The following is a 20408-nucleotide window of genomic DNA, read 5'->3' on the forward strand; positions in this document are numbered from 1 at the left end:
AAGAAATTTGTATAACTGAAGAAGTGAATCTTTGTAAATGAGTGAAACAACTTTTGTAAACTTTCCTAGACTAGAATGCTAATTTGTTATCCGATTTATTTAAAACAACAACAACAAAAACACTGAAGTAGCCACTTAGTGGTGCAAGTCCTTAATCCCATCTGTTTGGAAACTGAGGAAGGAGGATCACAAGTTGGAGGCCAGCCAGGGCAACTTAATAAGACTGTCTCAAAATAAAATATTCTGGGAATATAACTCAATGGTAATGTGTCCCTGGGTTCACTCATCAGTTCCAAATTTTTTTAAAATTAATAAGGGATAGGAATGTAAATAGGGTAGAGCTTTTGCCTAGCTTGTACGAGCTCCTGGGTTCAATACCTACTACTGCAAAAAAAAAAAAAAAAAGGTAGTTTGGGCTTTCCATTATTCATCAGTTTATTGAATACCTACTCAGTGCAGACTGTGTTAGGTAGATACTATGAGGAATAAAAAATGAATATAGTTAACTAAGAAGGATTAATAAAATAATGTTCAGAGAAGATGAAAGGAAGTAGGGATTTAGTGACCAAATTGGAGAAAAGTACACAGGCACTCTTTTCTTCCAGACAGCTGGAAAGGAAATGAGTTCATTTCTTAATTTTTCTCTCAAGTAGTAGGCAGAGTTCTCTGTCAAGAATGACTGAGTTTGGGATGTGGTTGATGGCAGATGGCATCTAGTGCATAGTGAGGTTTAGTTTAACACAGGAATGAGCAGAAGAATGGCACAGTGCAGGCCTCAAAATTCCTTCTAATGACTCCTCTATTAAGGAATGTCATTGCCCATGAAAATGTGCCACCTCTTGATTACCAGTTGGCTAAGGGACATGTTCCTTCCTTTCTCCATTTCAGTGTTTACTAAAACTGTGCATTTATATTTAAAAGCAGCTCAAGTGGGGCTTTTCTTAAGTCTAGAGTACTTTAGTTATGAAAGAAAAATTGACAAAATGATTCCATGGAGACCTCTAACCATATTGTGGTAATGGAACTACTTTCACTTCTGGTAAAGTAGCAGGTAACAGCTTGCTCTGGACCATTTCCATTAATCATACTGCAGTGACAGTTTGAAATATGGTCAAATTTTGTTTGGTGCATTTTGAATATTAAGAACAAAATGGCTTATATGTATAAAATGTTGTCTTTGTGAGCCTTATGTAATATTTTGTACAAATGGAAATGGAAGTTATGTCACCTACTTCAGAGAATAGAATTGTCTAAATAAATAGCAAAAGCTCTGTCTTTATCATATATTTCCCAAAATATTATATTATGGAATTTGTTTACTAATCATCACATTTGGAGATTTTTAAAAATTGAGCTTTATTTCTTATTTTTTAGGAGACCCGTGTACAGTATCATCTCAGTTGGAGTTAGAAGAAGCCTTTAGGCTTTATGAGCTAAATAAGGATTCAGAACTCTTGATTCATGGTAAAATAGTAATCATTTCATACTCTTCCTGGAGCTATTTTTTTTTTTTAAAGAAATGACCCTTTATTATTGATCATTTTTAAAACACAATCCTAATATAATTTTCTTAATCTCTGTGCCTTATTCATATGTAATTGTCTTTTTTCAGTAGTTTCTCAAATGGTAGAGAAAGTAAAATCAATCTGCTTCTTTTGTCTTGGGAAATTTGTTACCTGTATATGCCTTCTTGGATGTTAAAATATGACCTTCCAGGGTCTTCACAGCAGTCTTAAGATAGGTTGTTGAGATCCTAGTAGACCTTTAGAAGTCATTTATTATTTTGCTCATCTTTTTCTAGTATAAAATTATAACAAATGCTTAAAGAAATTAGCTTATTTTAGCTTTTAAAAATATGTAATATTAGAAATTGAACACTTACTGTATTCCATGCTCTTATTAAATAAACTTGTGTCCTTTAGTACATCACAGACTATAGTAGCTGATAAGTTCATAAATATACTATTGCTTTTTATTCTACCTCATAATAGAAATGGTCTGATTTAGTATTTTTATAAACTTATAGCTCCTAATATGAACTTATATTTTTGAATTTTTGGTACTGTTTCTAGTATTACTTTATTTCTAAATTTACTTGACATCTTTAAAAATAACTCTGGTATTTTGTTTCATATTTGTATATATTTTTATAACTTAATTCTTCATGGTAGCAAAGTTATCACTATAACAAGGATTTAAGGAAGTACTAGTTAATTTCTTTAAGGACAAAAAGAATAATTAGTAATGAGAGATTGGATTTAGTAATTTGAGTTTCTAATGTCTTGTTAATAGACATATTTGCTTTTATAAAAACTTCTTTTATACAACCTTAGTAATTTTATATAATTCATATGCTTTAAATATGCTGTTAATTAATTTTCTTTTCTTTCAGTATTCCCTTGTGTGCCAGAACGTCCTGGGATGCCTTGTCCAGGAGAAGATAGTAAGTGTTTGTGTACTTTTTACATTGAAAAGAGTTATTTATGTGATGGCACAAGTCCAAAGAAGTCATAAATAGAACTTTTAATTAATTTGATTTCTTTTCCATTTTTTCAGTCCAATTTAGAATATATTAGTGACTGTGTTCTTCTTTTGCCAGATGAAATTCAGATAATTAATTACAACTCACATACTTGTCTGTTGTACATATAAAAGGAAAACTAAGTTAAATTTTAAGTCATGTGGCTTCATGTTTTTTAATTTTGGAAATTTTCAAATCTATGAAAACAAGAATACCATATATCCTTTGCACAGATTTACCAGTTATTTATATTTTCTCTGATCGCTTTACCTCTGTGCCTCTGTGTAAATATATACATATATATAACAAGCACACATTTGTTTTATTTTTATTATACCATATGATAGTAAGTAAGTGACATGACTCTTCACCTCCAAATAAGATAAAATGAAGAAATCAACTATTGTTTGTTCTGACATAATTTACATATGCAAACTAATTTTACTGTAAGTTACTACTCTTTGGTATATGGTATAATGCATTAATTATGGATATTAGCTCATTTTCATTTATGGTTTCTGCTTTCTGTACATATCTATGACTTCAGAAGAAAAATAGCAGTGAATGTTTTACTTTGAATTAAGTGAAATTTCAAGGTCTGAAGTTCTAATTCTGTGACTTCATACTCCATAGTAAAAGGGGAAAATTGAAAAATTTGGGGTGTTAATATGTGGGGTTAAATGGGATCCATGTACTATATAAGAAGATGGGGTGACTGGGGTTGTGGCTCAATGGTAGAGCACTTTCCCGGCATATGTGAGGCTCTGAGTTTGATCCTTAGCACCAAATATAAATAAACAAATAAAGTAAAAAATCCATTGGCAACTAAAAAAATATTAATTAAAAGAAGAGGAGGAGGAGGATGGGGAAATAAAAAAAAAATAGGTGGAACCTTGAGGCAGTTGTTAAAAATGCACATTTGGATTTAACTAGAAATATTTCTCTAGGGTTCCAGGTGCAGAAAGATTAAAGCCACATAAGCTACCTTCACCCAACTGGATTTCTTTGTCCAAAGCCAGAATTTCAAAATACTTGCCATTGTAGAAGTTCTTCCTGATTCCAGAGTCCCATCCTCATCCAAGTCTATCATAAATCTGTAGCATGCTTCCCAGATAAAATATAATTTCCCAGCTTTTATTATAGTTCATGCTTATTTTCCATCTTTACATTTACTAGTGGAGATTTTTACATCACCTCTCCACCAGTAAAATATATATTACTAAACTAGGGCATGGAGGAAAACTGATGAGGTCTCTTGGCCCTTTGAATTCTCAGGCAACATTAAAATGCTTAAGGTATGTCAAGGTAGTTCAAAAAAACTTCTGAAATGGAATGTTCTTTCAGGTTAAAATATTATTAACAGAACTGTTCTGCTTTGGCTACTGCTCACAATATAATTAAAGCAAATGCATCTGTATTTAAGGTTATTCTATCTGAAGATTTCTAATTCAGAGTATTACAACTGGTCTTTTCTATTTTAATGTGAAATAGTGAACTCAATGCTACATTTGCTTTAAAATATGAATTTAGACCCAGTGGCTCGGGAAACTGAGACAGGAGGATCATAAGTTCAAAGCCAGCCTTAGCAACTTAGCGAAACTATGAGCAAACTTAGTGAGATCTGTCTGAAAATAAAGAATAAAAAGGGTTAGGGATATTACTTAGTGGTTAAGTGTCCCTGGGTTCAGTCCCCAGTACCAAATAAAAATAATAATAATAAAGAATTTAGAAACTTAATTAATCTTTCCCTAGTATTAGCTATAGAGATGAAATGTTATGACTAATGACTAATAGACAATATATATGATAGTCTTAACCAAAATTAAGGTGGCCTGGACTGGACAACTTGTGGAACCTTTTTCTCTAAGTGTGTTTAAGAAAAGCATTGACATAAAACTGTTGGGGAAGAAGATACTCTTGTGGTTACAAAATATCAAATTGCTTAGGTAAAATACTGTGTATTCTGGTTTCTCTTTGTGTAAATCTTTCACCTTTTCACAAAGCAAAATGTACCTTTACAGTGAAGAGATCTGCAGTCGCTACATTTAGCAGTGACTAAATTTTATCTGTAGTGGGAGGCTATATTCTAACATTTGTGTGCCTCTTGATGTACTGCCATAAGAAATACACATCATCTGTATGTTATTTTTTGGCCAAAAGTATTTAATACTGACCCATGAGGAAATAGACAAACCCGGAATATAAAACATAAGACAACTAAAACTTCAAAAAAAAAAAACATGAAAAAACTAAAATATATAAGACAGAATGAATGTTTTATAATAAGGGATTAAGAAAAAAAAATGAGATGCCTGACTCTTGATTAGAGCCTAGATAGAAAAAGAGTTTTAAAAGACACTTTTGGAGCAATTAGGAAATTTTTGTATATGAACTCTATATTGGGTGATATTGAATTAATGTTAATGTCTAAGACATAGGAAAGATACTGTGGTTATGAGAATGACCTTAATCTCAGGCAGTGAGTAGTTAGTTAAGGGTATTTAAGCTTTATGATGTCTGCATCTGGACTTCCAAATGTTTGAGGGAAGAAAATAAATTATATTTTTTATAGAGAGGAAAGCAAAGGTGACATAACATTAATAATTGGTAAAGCTACAGAGTGCAGGTTTTGTGTTTCAGCTTTCTGTGGGCTTAAAGTTTTTTTAAAATAAAAACGTTTGGGTTGGGTGCAGTGGCAGATATCTGTAGTCCCAGCAACTCTGGAAGCCTAGGGAAGAGGATCACAGGTTCAATGCCAGCCTCAGCAATTTAGCGAGGCCTTAAGCAGTTTAGCAGGACCCTGTCTCAAAAAACAAAAAGGGCTGTGGAGGTGGTTCAGTGGTTAAGTACCCTTGAGTTCATTCCCTCTACCAAAAAAAAAAAAAAAAAAAAAACAACCTTGGGGTACATTTAAAAAAAAAAAAGCAATAGTAATAATTGCAACATTTATACTACCTGGTCTTTATTTTCATTTAGTTTTGAAGAACATGTTTTACTTTTTCAGTTAATGGTTTTTATCAGTATATATTTTTTTCCTGTAGTAAATATCATGAAAAAAAATCACAAACTTAATTATAAAATTACTTCTTTTCATACTTGTTCTTTTTTTCTTTTCTTAACTTTTAACCTCTTCAGAATCCATCTACCGCAGAGGTGCCCGTCGCTGGAGAAAGCTTTATTGTGCAAATGGCCACACTTTTCAAGCCAAACGTTTCAACAGGGTAAATTTAGTTTGTTGGATGTTGGTAATTTGAGACATCTTTTTATTTATTTATTTTATTTTATTTTATTTTATTTTAAAGAGAGAGTGAGAGAGGAGAGTGAGAGAGAATTTTTAATATTTATTTTTTAGTTTTGGCGGACACAACATCTTTGTTTGTATGTGGTGCTGAGGATCGAACCCGGGCCGCACGCATGCCAGGCAAGCGCGCTACCGCTTGAGCCACATCTCCAGCCCCTTTTTATTTATTTTTTGACCCCCTATGAAAGTTAGTTATTTTGTTCCTAAATCTTTTAGTCACTTTTGAAAAAGTAGCAGAGCCTTACATTCCCAGTTTAACTGGGGTAGTATACCTGTATTTTTAATAGCATATCCTTTTGTACTTTTTTTTTCTTTTTCAGTGTTGAAGGTTCAACCCAGGGCTTTGACATGCTAGGTACTCTACTATTGAGCTACACACCTAGCTCCTTTCACTCTTAAAAATGCTCCAAGTTGGGCTGGTATTGTGGCTCAGTGGTAAATGCTTGCCTAGCATGTGTGAGGCACTGGGTTTGATTCTCAGCACCACATATAAATAAATAAAGGTTCATCAACAAATAATAAATTTTTTTTAATGCTCCAAATTAGTTTATTAATTATGTGGTTACCCTAGCTATAAGAAATTTGCATTTTAAAATATAATCCAAACAAAACAAAATGTAATTCAAGACAGTTCAGAAAATTAGCAAGGTTTGTTTTGCAAACCATTTAATGTTGTAATTTAAGTTTCATTGTTTAGAAAATAAATAGCAAATGCTTATCTAGCTTTTATACTATATCAAGCAGGTTTTAAAAATATTATTGTTCCCCACATTTTTTATTGGTGAATTATGGTTGCACATAATGATGGGATTTGTTGTTACACATTTATACATGCATACTATATAACAATATAATTTAATCAATATCAATCCCCAGCACTTGCCCTTTTCTCCCTACCTCTCACCCCTTAGTCCCTTTCCTGTACTGATCTTCCTTGGATTTTCATGAGATCCACCTCTACCTTTTTTTTCCCCTTTTCCTCTCTAGCTTCCACATATGAGAGAAAACATATATCCCTTTACCTTGAGTTTACTTATTTCACTTAACATAATGGTCTCTAGTTCCATTTGTTTTCCTATAAATGACATAATTTCATTTTACTTTGTGGCTGAATAGAACTCGTGTGTGTGTGTGTGTGTGTGTGTGTGTGTGTGTGTGTATGTGTATCACGTTTTCTTTACTCATTTATCCATTAATGGACACCTAGGCTGGTTCCATAGTTTGGCTATTGTGAGTTGTGCTGCTATAAAAATGGGTCTGCATATATTACTGTGGTATGATGACTTTCTTTTTTTATTCATTTTTAAAATTTGTTCTTTTTAGATATATATGACAGTAGGGTATATTTTGAATTATATCAGGCAATTTTTCCAGTGCTTTTATGTATATTCATTTAATCCTTACAACAACCCTATGAGATAACTAGTATATAATTTAATTTTGTAGATGAGGAAAATGAAATGTAGGGCAGTTAAATAACTTGCCCAAGATGACACAGCTAGTAAATGGTAGAGTCAAGGTTTGAAAGCAGGCAGGCTGTCTCCAGAAGACCATGTTTGTTTGTTTGTTTTTAATATTTTTTAGATGCTTATGGACCTTATTTTATTCATTTATTGTATATGTGGTGCCAAGAATCAAACCCAGTGCCTCGCACATGCTAGGCAAGCACTCTACCACTGAGCTACAACCTCAGCCCAGAAGACCATAGTTTTAAATTTTTTGTAAATACAAATTTATGGACTTAATTTCTATTCTGAAATTAATGTTATGTCCTAAATTCATTAAAATTCATGAAATTAGAAATTCATGAAAATAGAAACAGCTACCTGGGATCCCAATAGCACTGATATTAAAAATGTCTAACAAATGAAAAGTCACTTCAGGTATTGCTGTTCAAGTACACAAGGCTGTGAGCCATAGTGGTGCATGCCTATAACTCAACAACTAGGGAGGCTGAAGCAGGATGATGGGAAGTTTGAGGCTGGCCTCAGCAATTTAGCAAGACCCTGTCTCAAAATATAGATAGATATGTATGTAGATAGATTTATAGACAGATGGATTGATCAATCTGGGGATGCATCTCAGTGGTAGAGCACCCCTGGGTACAGTCCCCAGTGGTAGAGTGGGGAAGCAGGGCTTTGGCCCTGTGTGGTGGCTCATACATATAATCCCAGCCACTCAGGTTAAGGCTGGAGAATTGTAAAATATGAGGCCAAAACAGGACTTTAATTTGACCCTTGACAGTATGAAAAGTTTTATGTTTTTCAAGTTAATTCATTTTTTCTACTTTCATTATTATGACTTAATTATGAAAATTTTTTGACCTTAATAACAAACAGCAACATGATTGCACATGTCACTATCTCCTTAAAACAAGCTCCCTTTCCTGTTTCTCTTTCACTGAACTTCATAGCTTTTGAAAAATTATATGTAAGGAAAGTTTGTTTTGTTTTTTCATGTGCTGACAATTAACACCACGATGAAGGGAATTGAGTTGAAGAAAAAAACCACTTTCATTCTTTTATGAGCAAACTCTTGGAAATGATTATAACCTTTTTTTGTTTGTTAATAAAATATTTTTGGCAGCGTGCTCATTGTGCCATCTGCACAGACCGAATATGGGGACTTGGACGCCAAGGATATAAGTGCATCAACTGCAAACTCTTGGTTCATAAGAAGTGCCACAAGCTAGTCACAATTGAATGTGGGCGACATTCTTTGCCACCGGTAAGACACAGTTGTCTTTTTTTTTTTTTTTTTTTTTTTTAATATAGTATGCTTGATAACACTATTAAAACAAGGTTAACAAGATTTTGGGCTAGGGTTGTAACTCAGTAGTAGAGCGCTTGCCTAGCATGTGTGAGGCACTAGGTTTGATCCTCAGCACTAAATAAAAATAAGTAAATAAAATAAAGATAGTGTGTCCATCTGCAACTAAAAAAATATTTTTAAAAAATAGGGAGATGTTAAAGAACATCTCAAAAAATTGTTAGTGTGGGTAGGAACACTTTACATTCCACTTGATATATTGTGAACTTTGTAACTTTTTGAAATACTTATGATAATATTTATTTGTAGGATGTAGTTTTCTTCTTTTTGACCTATAAAGTTCTCTGATTCTCTGGTTAAGATATAGGAAGAACTATTTAAGAGACTTTTTTCTCTTCTTTAAATTCTTTACTTTATAGCTCCCATTATTCTATGCTTAAGCAAAAGAGTTAGGAGTATCACATTTGCTATTTAAAGTGTGGGATTACTGGGGAAAAAAGCATTTAAAATTTTGATTTTTCTCTTCATATTTTACCTATGTAATTAAGGCACACTTAGAAAAAATAGAGAATGCAGATGAATACAGGAAAAATTAGTTAAAAATTCTCATAGGAGTAGGGGATAGGAAAGGTAGCAGAATACAACAGTCACTTATATGCCATTAGGTAAAAATGTGAGTGTGTAACCGATGTGATTCTGCAATTTGTATTTGGGGTAAAAATGGGAGTTCATAACCCAATTGAGTCAAATGTATGAAAGATGATATATCATGAGCTTTGTTATGTTTTGAACAAAAAAGAAAAAAATTCTCATAGGCCAGGGTTGTGGCTCAGTGGTACAGCACTTGCCTAGCATGCGTGAGGCACTGGGTTCGATCCCTGAACCACATATTATGTCCATCTACAACTAAAAATAAAAATTTTTAAAAATATTCTCATAAATTCTGCCATCTAAAGGTAATTGTCTTTTGAGCTATATATTTCTAAAAATTTTCTTATGCAAATTTATTTATATAAGCATTTTCAATTTATATATGAAAAATATGTAAACATATAAGCATAGGTGAAACCGTACAATGGTGGGTGGATGGAGCAGTCCCCCAGCCTTAACAGTTAACACTTAATGATCAACTTTATTTTCATCTATTTCCCCCCACTAAACTTTTCCTTGCCCAGTGTTATTTTGAAACTTATTTCAGTATATACTTCTAAAAGAGGCTTTTTAAAAATATCTAACTAGAAAAAACAAATTTCTTATTTCAAATATCCATCCAGATAATGCTCAAAATTTCAGTTGTTCCATTAGTGTCATAATTTTGGTTTTTCTTTTCATTAGGAATCAGGATTAAATTGTAATTGATTCATATCTCTTAGATATTTTTAAATTTACTAGTTCATCCCCTGTCCTTTTTTTCCTTATAATTTTATTGTAGAAGACTAGTATTTATCCAACAGAAGGCATGTGTATTGAGTGTCTCTTTTACATACCTTTTAACAAAAGTGAGATCATATGCATCCTATTTTTTAACCCATTTTTGTCACTGAACAATATAATCTGGTCATCTTTCTATGTGTGTTTATAGCTAGTCTCATCATTCTTAGCATAGTAATTTGTTACATGTCTCTACTATAATTTATTTAACCTGTGGTTGATTATAACTTACTTTCCTGGGGTTGAACCATTAGGGTTGTTTATAAAGAAAATCATGATGAACTGCATGATAAATAAATCTTATTTCCTTAAAGATCCAGCAACAGAATTACTAGGTTAAAAGAAATGCATTTTTAAAAGGAATAGGATGCTTCTTTCTAAATTGTCCTCTACAGTGATTATATCATGTTTATTTATTGGCCTTCTTTGGACATTTATTGAAAGTAGGATATTACTGTTAGCTCTTCAGTATTGGAATTATGGAGTGAGTTCATAGAATTTTAGGAATGGGTTTAAAGTTAAGGGGGGGAGAATCCAATTTTAAGGAAAATCAGAAGGCTACAAATTATAAACATAATTTTCCTGGTTCCTAATGATATTCCTGAGTATTCCTAGGTGATAGAAAGACTTGTGTGTTCATACATGTAGAAGAAAGAGGGATAGTGTTATTGATACTTTAAGATAGAGATTGAATTTCTTCAAAAATCCATACCCTTCAAAGCCTGTCATTAAGTAGTTTTAAAATTATAATTGTGTATCTAATGTTCTTCCTCAAGTTTACTTCTTCCTGCATTAAATTTGAATATAAGATTAACAAATTAGTAACAACTTTGGTTTTTTTTTTTTTTAAAGAAAGAGTGAGAGACAGAGAGAGGGAGAGAGAGAGAGAGAGAGAGAGAGAATTTTTTAATATTTATTTTTTAGTTCTCGGCGGACACAACATCTTTGTTGGTATGTGGTGCTGAGGATCAAACCCGGGCCGCACGCATGCCAGGCAAGCGTGCTACCGCTTGAGCCACATCCCCAGCCCCAACAACTTTGGTTTGAATTAACATTGTTCCTGAGATTATTTGCAGATGGTTGTTGGTTAAGTCAGTTTCTAGAAGGTATTTCTTTTCCTTTTTTGGGCCACTGACACCTTTAAGAATGTTCAGAAAAATGGGAAACCTATAAAATAAAACATAATTTTAAAGAGTTTATAAATATCTTGAAAACTACTCTGGACCTCAACAAAGAACTCATATTCTAGAAATATCTTGCCAAAGACTTAAAGTGGAATTCAAGAAAGAAAAAGATAATGTGAAGAGAAACAAATCAGAGTGCATAGGAGTTTAATTTCCAATCAGTGGTCTGAATTAGTTTTGTTTCTTTTTTTGTAAAATGTGACTAATGTTATCTAATTCACAAGAATGTTATAGGGTTTCATAAAACACTACTAGATATAATAACAACTGTCACCTAAGGTTTATTCTTTCAAATTTAAATTTTAATATTCCTCATTGAAAAAAAAAAGTTGTTTCTTAATTTATAGGAATATTGGAATTTAAAAAGAATCCACTAAGTGTGTCTTTGGAAATGTTTATAGGAACCAGTGATGCCAATGGACCAGTCCTCCATGCATTCAGACCATCCACAGACAGGTAAGAATGAGGCTCACATGAACTATTTTTCATAAACAAGGTAGTATTTGAAGACTTCTACCCAAGCTCAAAAGCATTAATATTCTTCTCTAGCAATAGGAAATAAGCTTATTTTGTGGTGGTAAGTTTAGTCATAATATTTATTTAACCATATAGTTTACATAAATATTTTAGATATTTGTGTAAACTCTAAGAAATAACTTATTTTTCTAATTCAGATGCATTTCTTTTTGAGACTCTTTTACATTCATCAAACCTAGTTTGTTTTTCACAATGAAAAAATTTAAAGCGGATTTTGTGGGCCATATTGACTGTATTCAGGTGACCTATTTTTATTCCAAGCCTTATTAGCAGAAGTAGATATTATGTAGAAGATAGAAATGCAGTTATAGGAAATCTAAAACTATGCTGTGAGTAAAAATGTTAAATAGAAACAAAACCTTAAGCACAGATCTGGGAAATTTGGAGAGCAATTAAATGGGATACAGCAGCATGATCTGCTCTTAACTCAATTAAAAAAAAAAAAAAACATGAAAAAGGAAGATAGGAGTTTTTCTGGAAAGACAATGCAGTCTCTTGCTCCTGAAGCTATGAAATGTAGGGCGTTTTTCCCCAGTTGCTTTAAGGAATAAAAGCCCAGCATTATCATTTCTTTACTTTAGAAAGTGACATTTTTGAAGTGTGAAAAAAGTAAGAAGTGAAAATCATAGGCTCTCGATTGCTGTGCTTCAGTCATACTGAAAGATTTAAATAGGGTTTTTGAGTTAGCCATATACAAGGAATTGCTTGATTAATTTGTAAAAAAAAGAGAATTGTTTAAAAAATATTTATTAGAGCAATACTTGGCTACCAAGTTGGTGCTTTCTCTCTCTACCTAAAGATTAGGATTTGACTCTTAAGTTTATATATAACATGCTATTAGTAGGACAAGTATTCAGATTTAAATGATAAAAACTTACTCAGAAGAAAAAAACTCAAAAAAAAGTGCAAACTCATAATCATCAAAAGAATTATTTATGTTAAAGTACTTTAATTGTGTTTCTTCTTTTTAATTCTTGGGTTTGGATTTTTAGTAATTCCGTATAATCCTTCAAGTCATGAGAGTTTGGACCAAGTTGGTGAGGAAAAGGAGGTAAGATAACTTGTTATAAATACACTATTTCAGTAGCTTTTTTTTTTTTTTTTTTTTTTTTTTTGCAGTGTTGGGGATTGAACCCAGGGCCTTATGCATGCAAAGCAAGCACTCTACCAACTGAGCTATATCCCCATCCCCTCAGTAGCTTTTTAATAAGATACAACAGTTTAGAAATATGATACATTGGCTTAGGTATTAGATGATAGTGATAAAAGACAAATGGTTTTTAATAATTTGAGAATTTTATTCTGATTTAATTTGGTAATTAATTTAAATTAGGAAATAGTTTGGGAAACATTTTCATTTTAAAATAATCTAAAAATCACAATGTATGGTATTTAGAATACTTGGTAATATTAGAATTATTGATTCTTTCAGTTTGTCAACTAATTGCTTATTTTAAATACAATTAAAATATCTTAACTGCCACTATTGTTTTCTACTAATTAAGCATTTTATCAGTTTTTAAAACAGAACAAATTCCTAATTTAAATTTTTTTGGGTTTTTTTGTGCTACGGACACTCAAACACTGAGCCATATCCCTACCCCTTTTTTGTTTGTTTGATTTTATTTAGAGACAGGGTCTCATTAAGTTGCTTAGGGCCTTGCTAAAATGCTGAAGCTGGCTTTAAGCTTGAGATCCTCCTGCCTCAGCCTCCTGAGCCAATGGGATTATAGGCGTGTTCCGCTGCACACAGAAAATATTTAAAATGGTAACCATTTATTTTTTTTTTAAAGTGTGTAGTGCATCATTATTGTGGCTCACCCCTTCTAAGTTTGACTTCTTAGAGTAACCACTTTTTAGCCATATCTTTTGTGTGTGTGTGTGTGTGTGTGTGTGTGTGTGTGTGTGTGTGTTTCCCCGTTGAATATTTATATCTCTGTTTTTTGGTTTTTGCAGTTTATGTATTTCTGGACATAAAAAATTTAGTTCACACTTCCTCCTCCTTTCTCCTTTTCTTTTTAGTGTATGATAGGCGTATTATATTTTGCTCTTCTCTTGGTTACCTTTTGAAAAAAACAACTGTGCTGAATGACAGGATTCCTCATGCCCAAAATCCAACTACTTAGGATACGGGAGTCAGAAGGATTACAAGTTTCTGGCCAACTTGGGCAACTTTTAGTGAGACCCTGCCTTAAAATAAAATTTTTAAGAAAGTGCTTGTGGAGAATGATATTGGCCAAATTATATTATTATATTGTGTGCATGTACAAATATGTAATAATAAATGTATAACTATAATGCACCAATAAAAAAAAATGGGGGAAAAAAGATCTGGGGTGGGAACTCAGTGGTAGAGCACTTGCTTAGCATGTGTGAAGCCTGTGTTCAATCTCCAGTACCACCACAGCAGTCAATAAAATCTAACTTTTTATTATGGAAAATTTCAAACATAAAGTAGGCAGACTAGTATAAGAAAACCCCTGTATCCATTACCCAGTTAAAATAATTAGTATTACATGGTTAGTCTTCTTATCTACCTGCATTTTTTGGTACATTATAATTACGTATAACAGTGGGGTTCGTTTTACCATATTCATGCATAACATAAAATTTGACGAATCTCATTTCCCTGAACCTTCCTTTCCCTCCCCTTCTCCTTCCTTCTAATCCTCTTTCTGGACTTTACAAATATTCCTTCTATTATTATTTTAATTAGTATATTTTATTTATATCTATTATCTATAACAATTTATTATTGTATCTTTATACATGAACATAGTATAATTTGGTAGATTTCATTCCCATATGCCCTCCTCTCCTCCCTCCCTCTTGATTCCTTTCCTCTACTCTATTGGACTTCTGTTTTTGTGATATTCCCCCCACTTTGTTAAAAATATATATCTGCCCAACACACAACACCAGCTTCTTCATATGAGGGAAAATATTTGATCTTGACTTTCTGAGTCTGGTTTATTTCACTAAGCACAGTGTCTCTAATTCCATCCATTTATTTTCAGATTACATAATTTCATTCTTCTTTATGGCTGAGTAAACCTCCATTTTACATGTGTATACCACATTTTCTTTGTACCTAGGCTGGTTTTATAACTTAGCTATTATGAATTTACTCTTATAAACATAGGTATGCATTTATTATCATAGTGTACTGATTTTAGATCTTTTGGATAAATACCAAGGAGTGGGATAGCTGGGTGATATGGTGATTCCATTCCTAGTTTTTGAGGATTCTCCATACTGCTTTCCAAAGTGGTTGTATTAATTTTCAGTCCCACCAACATTGTATAAGTGCACTTTTCCCCCACATCCTCTCCAGCAATTATTGTTATTTATATTCTTGATAATCTCCATTTTTACTGGAGCAAGATAAAATTTCCATATAGTTTGGATTTGCATTTCTCTTAATTCCTCAGGATGTCGAATGTATATTCATGTCTGTTGGCCATTTGTGTTTTTTCTTCTGAGAAATGTCGGTTTAGTTCATTTGCCCATCCATTAGTTAGGTTATGTATTTTTTTGAGTTCTTTATATGTTCTGGATATTAATCCCCTGTTGGAAAAGTAACTGGCAAAGATCTTTTTACTTTGATGCTGTCCTACTTATTGATTCTTGGTTTTATTTCTTGAACTTCAGGAATTTTTTGAGACATTTGGTGCTTACACTCCTTTTTTTGTTTGAATATTTTTAAAATTTTTTAAAAATATCTTTATTTATTTGTATGTAGTGCTGAGGATCAAACCCACTGCCTCATGCGTGCAAGGCAAGTACTCTACCACTGAGCCACAACCCCCGCCCTTGAGGTTTTTTTTCCTTTATTTTATTTATTTATTTTTATGTGGTGCTGAAGATCAAACCCAGTGCCTCACATGTGCAAGGCAAGTGCTCTACTACTGAGTCACAACCCCATCCCTCATTGTTTGAATATTAATCCTATGTTTGTTTGTTTCTAGCAATTTTAGTGTTTCTGGTCTAATTTCCAGGTCTTTGATTCATTTTGAGTTGCTTTTTTTTTAATATTTATTTTTTTAGTTGTAGTTGGACACAATACCTTTATTTGTTTTTGTGTGGTGCTGAGGATCCAACCCAGGGCCTCGCACTTGCTAGGCGAGCACGCTACCACTGAGCCACAACGCCAGCCGTTGAGTTGCTTTTTAATACCAGGTGAGAGATAGGGATCTAGTTTCATTCTGCTATATGTGAATTTTTAGTTTACCCAGCACCATTTGTTAAAAAGGCTGTCGTTTCTCCAACATATGCTTTGGGCACCTTTGTCAAGGATCAAATGACTTAATCTACATCCGTTTGTCTCTCTTCTATTCCAGTGGTCTTCATGTCTGTTATTATGCTGATACCATACTGTTTGTGTTACTATTGCTCTGTAATATAATTTGAGATTGTCTGCCCACTTTCTCTACTGCTGTATTTTTGAAGGAAATCTGTTGGTCACCTGTTTAATCTCATATTCTTGTTCTGTTTTAGTCAATATATTGACTCTGTTTTAGCTATCTATACTCTCTCTTCTAATTTTTCTTTTAGTTACATATTTTACTTTTACATTGCCAAGGTTGTCAACATTTATAATCTGTCTTACAACTAACAAAATCTTCTACATTTTGTTCACAAATTAAATGAGTCAGTCAAAGAAAGACATTCCTAATAATACGGACTAAATTCTCTGTTCTTCTGGTACTATAAGTTGTTAAGGTTTTCTTTCCTTTGGTCTTTGAACCTTTTATGTAGTTTGTGCGCCTTTTAGAAATCTTTACTGCTGTTATTATTATTATTAATTTCAGTTTGGTTGTTTATCAGACTCATCTACCTTTATTTTTACAGTTTTTAATATCTTCTAAATTGTAGAAATAGATGTAGCAGAATGCACAGATCATTAATATTTGGCAGATATGTTTTCACGAAGTGAACACCTATTTCATTTCATAGATGATCACTTGGATCAAGAATGAAGGTCCTTTAGTATCCTGAAATGCCATTTTATGCTTTCTCCCAGCCACTAGGACTCCCTTCTCCCCAAACACAACCACTGTCTTAACACCACACATTAATTTTGCCTTTTTGTTGTTCAAACTTTATATAAATGGATTCATACAGCTTGTATTCTTTTGTATTTGTTTTCTTTTGTTTTCACTGTTATGTCAGTTTTTCTGTTCTACTGTTGATTTGCCCCCCTAGATTTTGATTATTATGATTTTCTGCTATGAATATTCTTGGAAATGTGGTTTAGTTCACATGTATTAGCATTTTGGTTAGGTGTGTAACTAATTGTGGAGTTGGCTAGTTCATGTGCACATTCAACTTTAGTAGATAATGGCAACAGTTTTCTATTTGTGTCAGTTTCTAGTTTCACCAACAGGGTATGAGTTCATTTGCTCTACATCCTTGTCAACACTTTGTGTAGTCAGTCTCTAATTTTAGCAAATCTGTTGAATGTTTGGTGGTGATATTATGATTTTTTTTTAACTTCATTCTTTTACTGGTTTGTCTAGAGATTGCATCTTGCGTTCTTATTAAAATTTAGTACAAATTATTAATAATACTTTCATCATTTTCCAGAAAATACAGTGACCTTAGCATATTTCTGATTAATTTCTTTTTCTTTCCTGCCTTTGGTGCTTTTTGCATAGTTTAAAATTCTGTGTATGTGTGTTAGTGTTTTAAATAATTGATCACTTAATTTGCCCACATTTTACTTTTTGTTCTTTCCTTTTTGTGTCATTGTTCTTCCATCTGACATATTTTTCTTCCTGAAGAACTCAATTTCATATTTTCTTATAAGCTTACTGGTGATGGGTTTAGTAGTTTTTACCTGAAAATGTTTTTATTTCACTTTGTTTTTGAGGACTATTTTTGCAGCATATAGAATTCTAGGTTAGTACTCTCTTTCCTTAGGCCTTTTGAAGGTGACATTCCACTGTTACCTGGCTTCTGTTATTTCATGTAGTCTTTCATCATTGTGTCTGAAAGGAGCTGTGCTTTTTTTTATTTTATTTTTTTATAGTTTGCAGTTAAGCATTGACTTATTTTCTTACCATTCTCTTCTTTCTTAACCTGCCCTAATCTGTTTTTAATTCCTCTTTGTTTATTCTTATTACCATAGCAAATTATTAGTATTATTTCTAAATCTTCACATGATTCTGTCTTTCATTAGCTGAATTGCTTCATGCTTGTTTCCTGTCTATTTAATCTAAAAATGCCTCTAAATGTGCCTTCTGATTAGCTTAGATCTCATATATCAAAACATCCAGCATACTCTTTCTCATGTCCCCTTGTAACTCCCAAAGTCAATATGAAGACTCGAACTATTATCCCAACCATTCTGTCAGTCTAACCTACTCACACACTTTATTTTTCCTATCAGTGATACCTCCAATCCCTCAGTCACCAAAGTTATTGTCATTTTTTATTCACGCATTTCCATTGCCCCCATACCTAAAAGTTAACAGAAACCAGGTCTTTGTAAAGCCCTCCTTGCACATTTCTCAGATTTCAACTCCCTTCCATTCCTACTTTTACTTTAGCTCAAACTTATCCAATCTCATGTGTATTATATGGCTTGCAATTATATAAGAATTAAGAACTTACCATGTTTATTTTAAGAAAATATTTAAAATCATTATAAGTATAACAAAGTGTTAGAAATGTAAGTTACTGCTGGGCACAGTGGTACACACATCTAATTCTAGCAACTCGGGAGACTGAGGCAGGAGGATTGCAAGTTCAAGGTCAGTATGAGCAACTTAGTGAGATTTTGTCTCAAAATAAATAAAAGGAGCTGGGGATGTATCTCAGTGGTTAAATACCCCAGTATCTAAATAAAGAAGTAAATGTTACTATTCAGTGTACTTTTAGGTATAACTCTTTGATATGAATGTTCTTGACAGGCAATGAACACCAGGGAAAGTGGCAAAGCTTCATCCAGTTTAGGTCTTCAGGATTTTGATTTGCTTCGGGTAATAGGAAGAGGAAGTTATGCCAAAGTACTGTTGGTTAGATTAAAAAAAACAGATCGTATTTATGCGATGAAAGTTGTGAAAAAAGAGCTCGTCAATGATGATGAGGTAAGCACAGTAGAGTTCTGCTTCTAAGCTGTTAATCTCCCTCAGAGTATTGTATCAGAGAAAGCCTCAATGTTCATGTTTTATTATTTTGCTGTACCTTTCTTAATATGTTTCAAGCAGATTATGTAAGAGATCTTTAGTCTGATTACTGCTAGATTTTTTAAAAAATAAAAATCAAACCATATATTACCAGAAGTCCTTGAACTTTATAAAAGTTTTCTAAAGCGTTGCATAATACTGGAAGGTTAACTAGTGGTGTTTTCCCTTTTTGTATAAATTTTTGCTTCATGATTATCAGTGGCTCTGAAATTTAGCTTTGTTAGTTCATAGTTGAATTTGTGATACTTGAATTGCTAAAGAACAAATTTATCATTAATTTTGATTATTTAATCTCAGTTTGACGTAGATTTGTTTCATATTTTAATTTAGGATATTGATTGGGTACAGACAGAAAAGCATGTTTTTGAGCAGGCTTCAAATCATCCTTTTCTTGTTGGGCTGCATTCATGCTTTCAGACAGAAAGCAGGTAAGACTTTGAAAGAGAGTGGGATGAATCCTGGGCTTCATGCATGTTGGTATATTATATAGTAAACCTGTCCGCTATAATTCATGAAGCAGAAGTCATGGAGAAGGAGAGAAAGTATTATGCTTACAGCTTCCTGCTACTCATAAAATAAGTAGTGATATCAGTTTGCCATTATTGGTTTGCCATTAGGAAATGACCTGCTTTAGGTGAAAAAGGAAACAGCCAGATTAGAATTATGGCAATAGAAATCCCACCTTTTAAATGTCCCTAGGATTCTAATTTTATGATTTAATGTTTCTTAGAGTTTAACTATGGGGAAAAAAAATCTAACTTTTTAACCTTAAATGATAGTCAGAAGTGACTTATCTAGCAAATGTTGAATTGGGATGAGCAGATTACAAGTGTTACAATTTTTTTTTTTTGCCTTTTTAAAAAACTTTATTTATTTATTTTGAGGGAGAAATGTTTTAATGTTTATTTTTTAGTTTTCAGTGGACACAATATCTTTATTTTATTTTTTATGTGGTGCTGAGGATCAAACCCAGCACCTTGCGCATGCCAGGCAAGTGCGCTACCTCTTGAGCCACATCCCCAGCCCAAACTTTATTTATTTATTTTATGTGGTGCTGAGGATCGAACCCAGTACCTCACACATACTAGGCAAGGGCTCTACCACTGAGCCACATCCCCAGGCCGCAAGCGTTACAATTTTAGTGTTAGAAGTAGGAGGATATAGAGTTATTATCATGCTGATGTACATTCTGATCTTTTGTACTCTGTGTACCCTTTGTTTCCACCAAATCTTTGGCATTTACTTTAAAGATTAAATCATAGAGAATGCTGTCTATATTGTGGCTAGTTAGTGTTTAAAATGTAAAGTTAATACTACCATATTTTGAATTTTGGTTTCATGGTTCTCTCCTGTGTTTTAGATTGTTCTTTGTTATAGAGTATGTAAATGGAGGAGATCTGATGTTTCATATGCAGCGACAAAGAAAACTTCCTGAAGAACATGCCAGGTAGGTTTTTAAAATGTTGTTTGTGTTG

The 20408-nt window shown here is 32.8% G+C and overlaps 1 protein-coding gene across 1 annotated transcript in view; it reads left to right on the forward strand.

Annotated features, from left to right (window-relative positions):
• Positions 1–20408, forward strand: part of PRKCI (protein kinase C iota) — a 69978-nt gene that overhangs the window by 25381 nt on the left and 24189 nt on the right. Inside the window, exons 3-11 of the mRNA XM_081301034.1 lie at positions 1375–1464; positions 2393–2443; positions 5657–5742; positions 8409–8549; positions 11608–11662; positions 12736–12794; positions 18658–18834; positions 19264–19361; positions 20294–20380. Of these exons, the coding sequence (XP_081157160.1) occupies positions 1375–1464; positions 2393–2443; positions 5657–5742; positions 8409–8549; positions 11608–11662; positions 12736–12794; positions 18658–18834; positions 19264–19361; positions 20294–20380 (844 nt within the window). The remainder of the gene's footprint in view (positions 1–1374; positions 1465–2392; positions 2444–5656; positions 5743–8408; positions 8550–11607; positions 11663–12735; positions 12795–18657; positions 18835–19263; positions 19362–20293; positions 20381–20408) is intronic.

The sequence above is a fragment of the Spermophilus citellus genome (genome assembly GCF_964194105.1).
Source record: "Spermophilus citellus genome assembly, chromosome: 7".
Taxonomy (NCBI): Eukaryota; Metazoa; Chordata; class Mammalia; order Rodentia; family Sciuridae; genus Spermophilus; species Spermophilus citellus.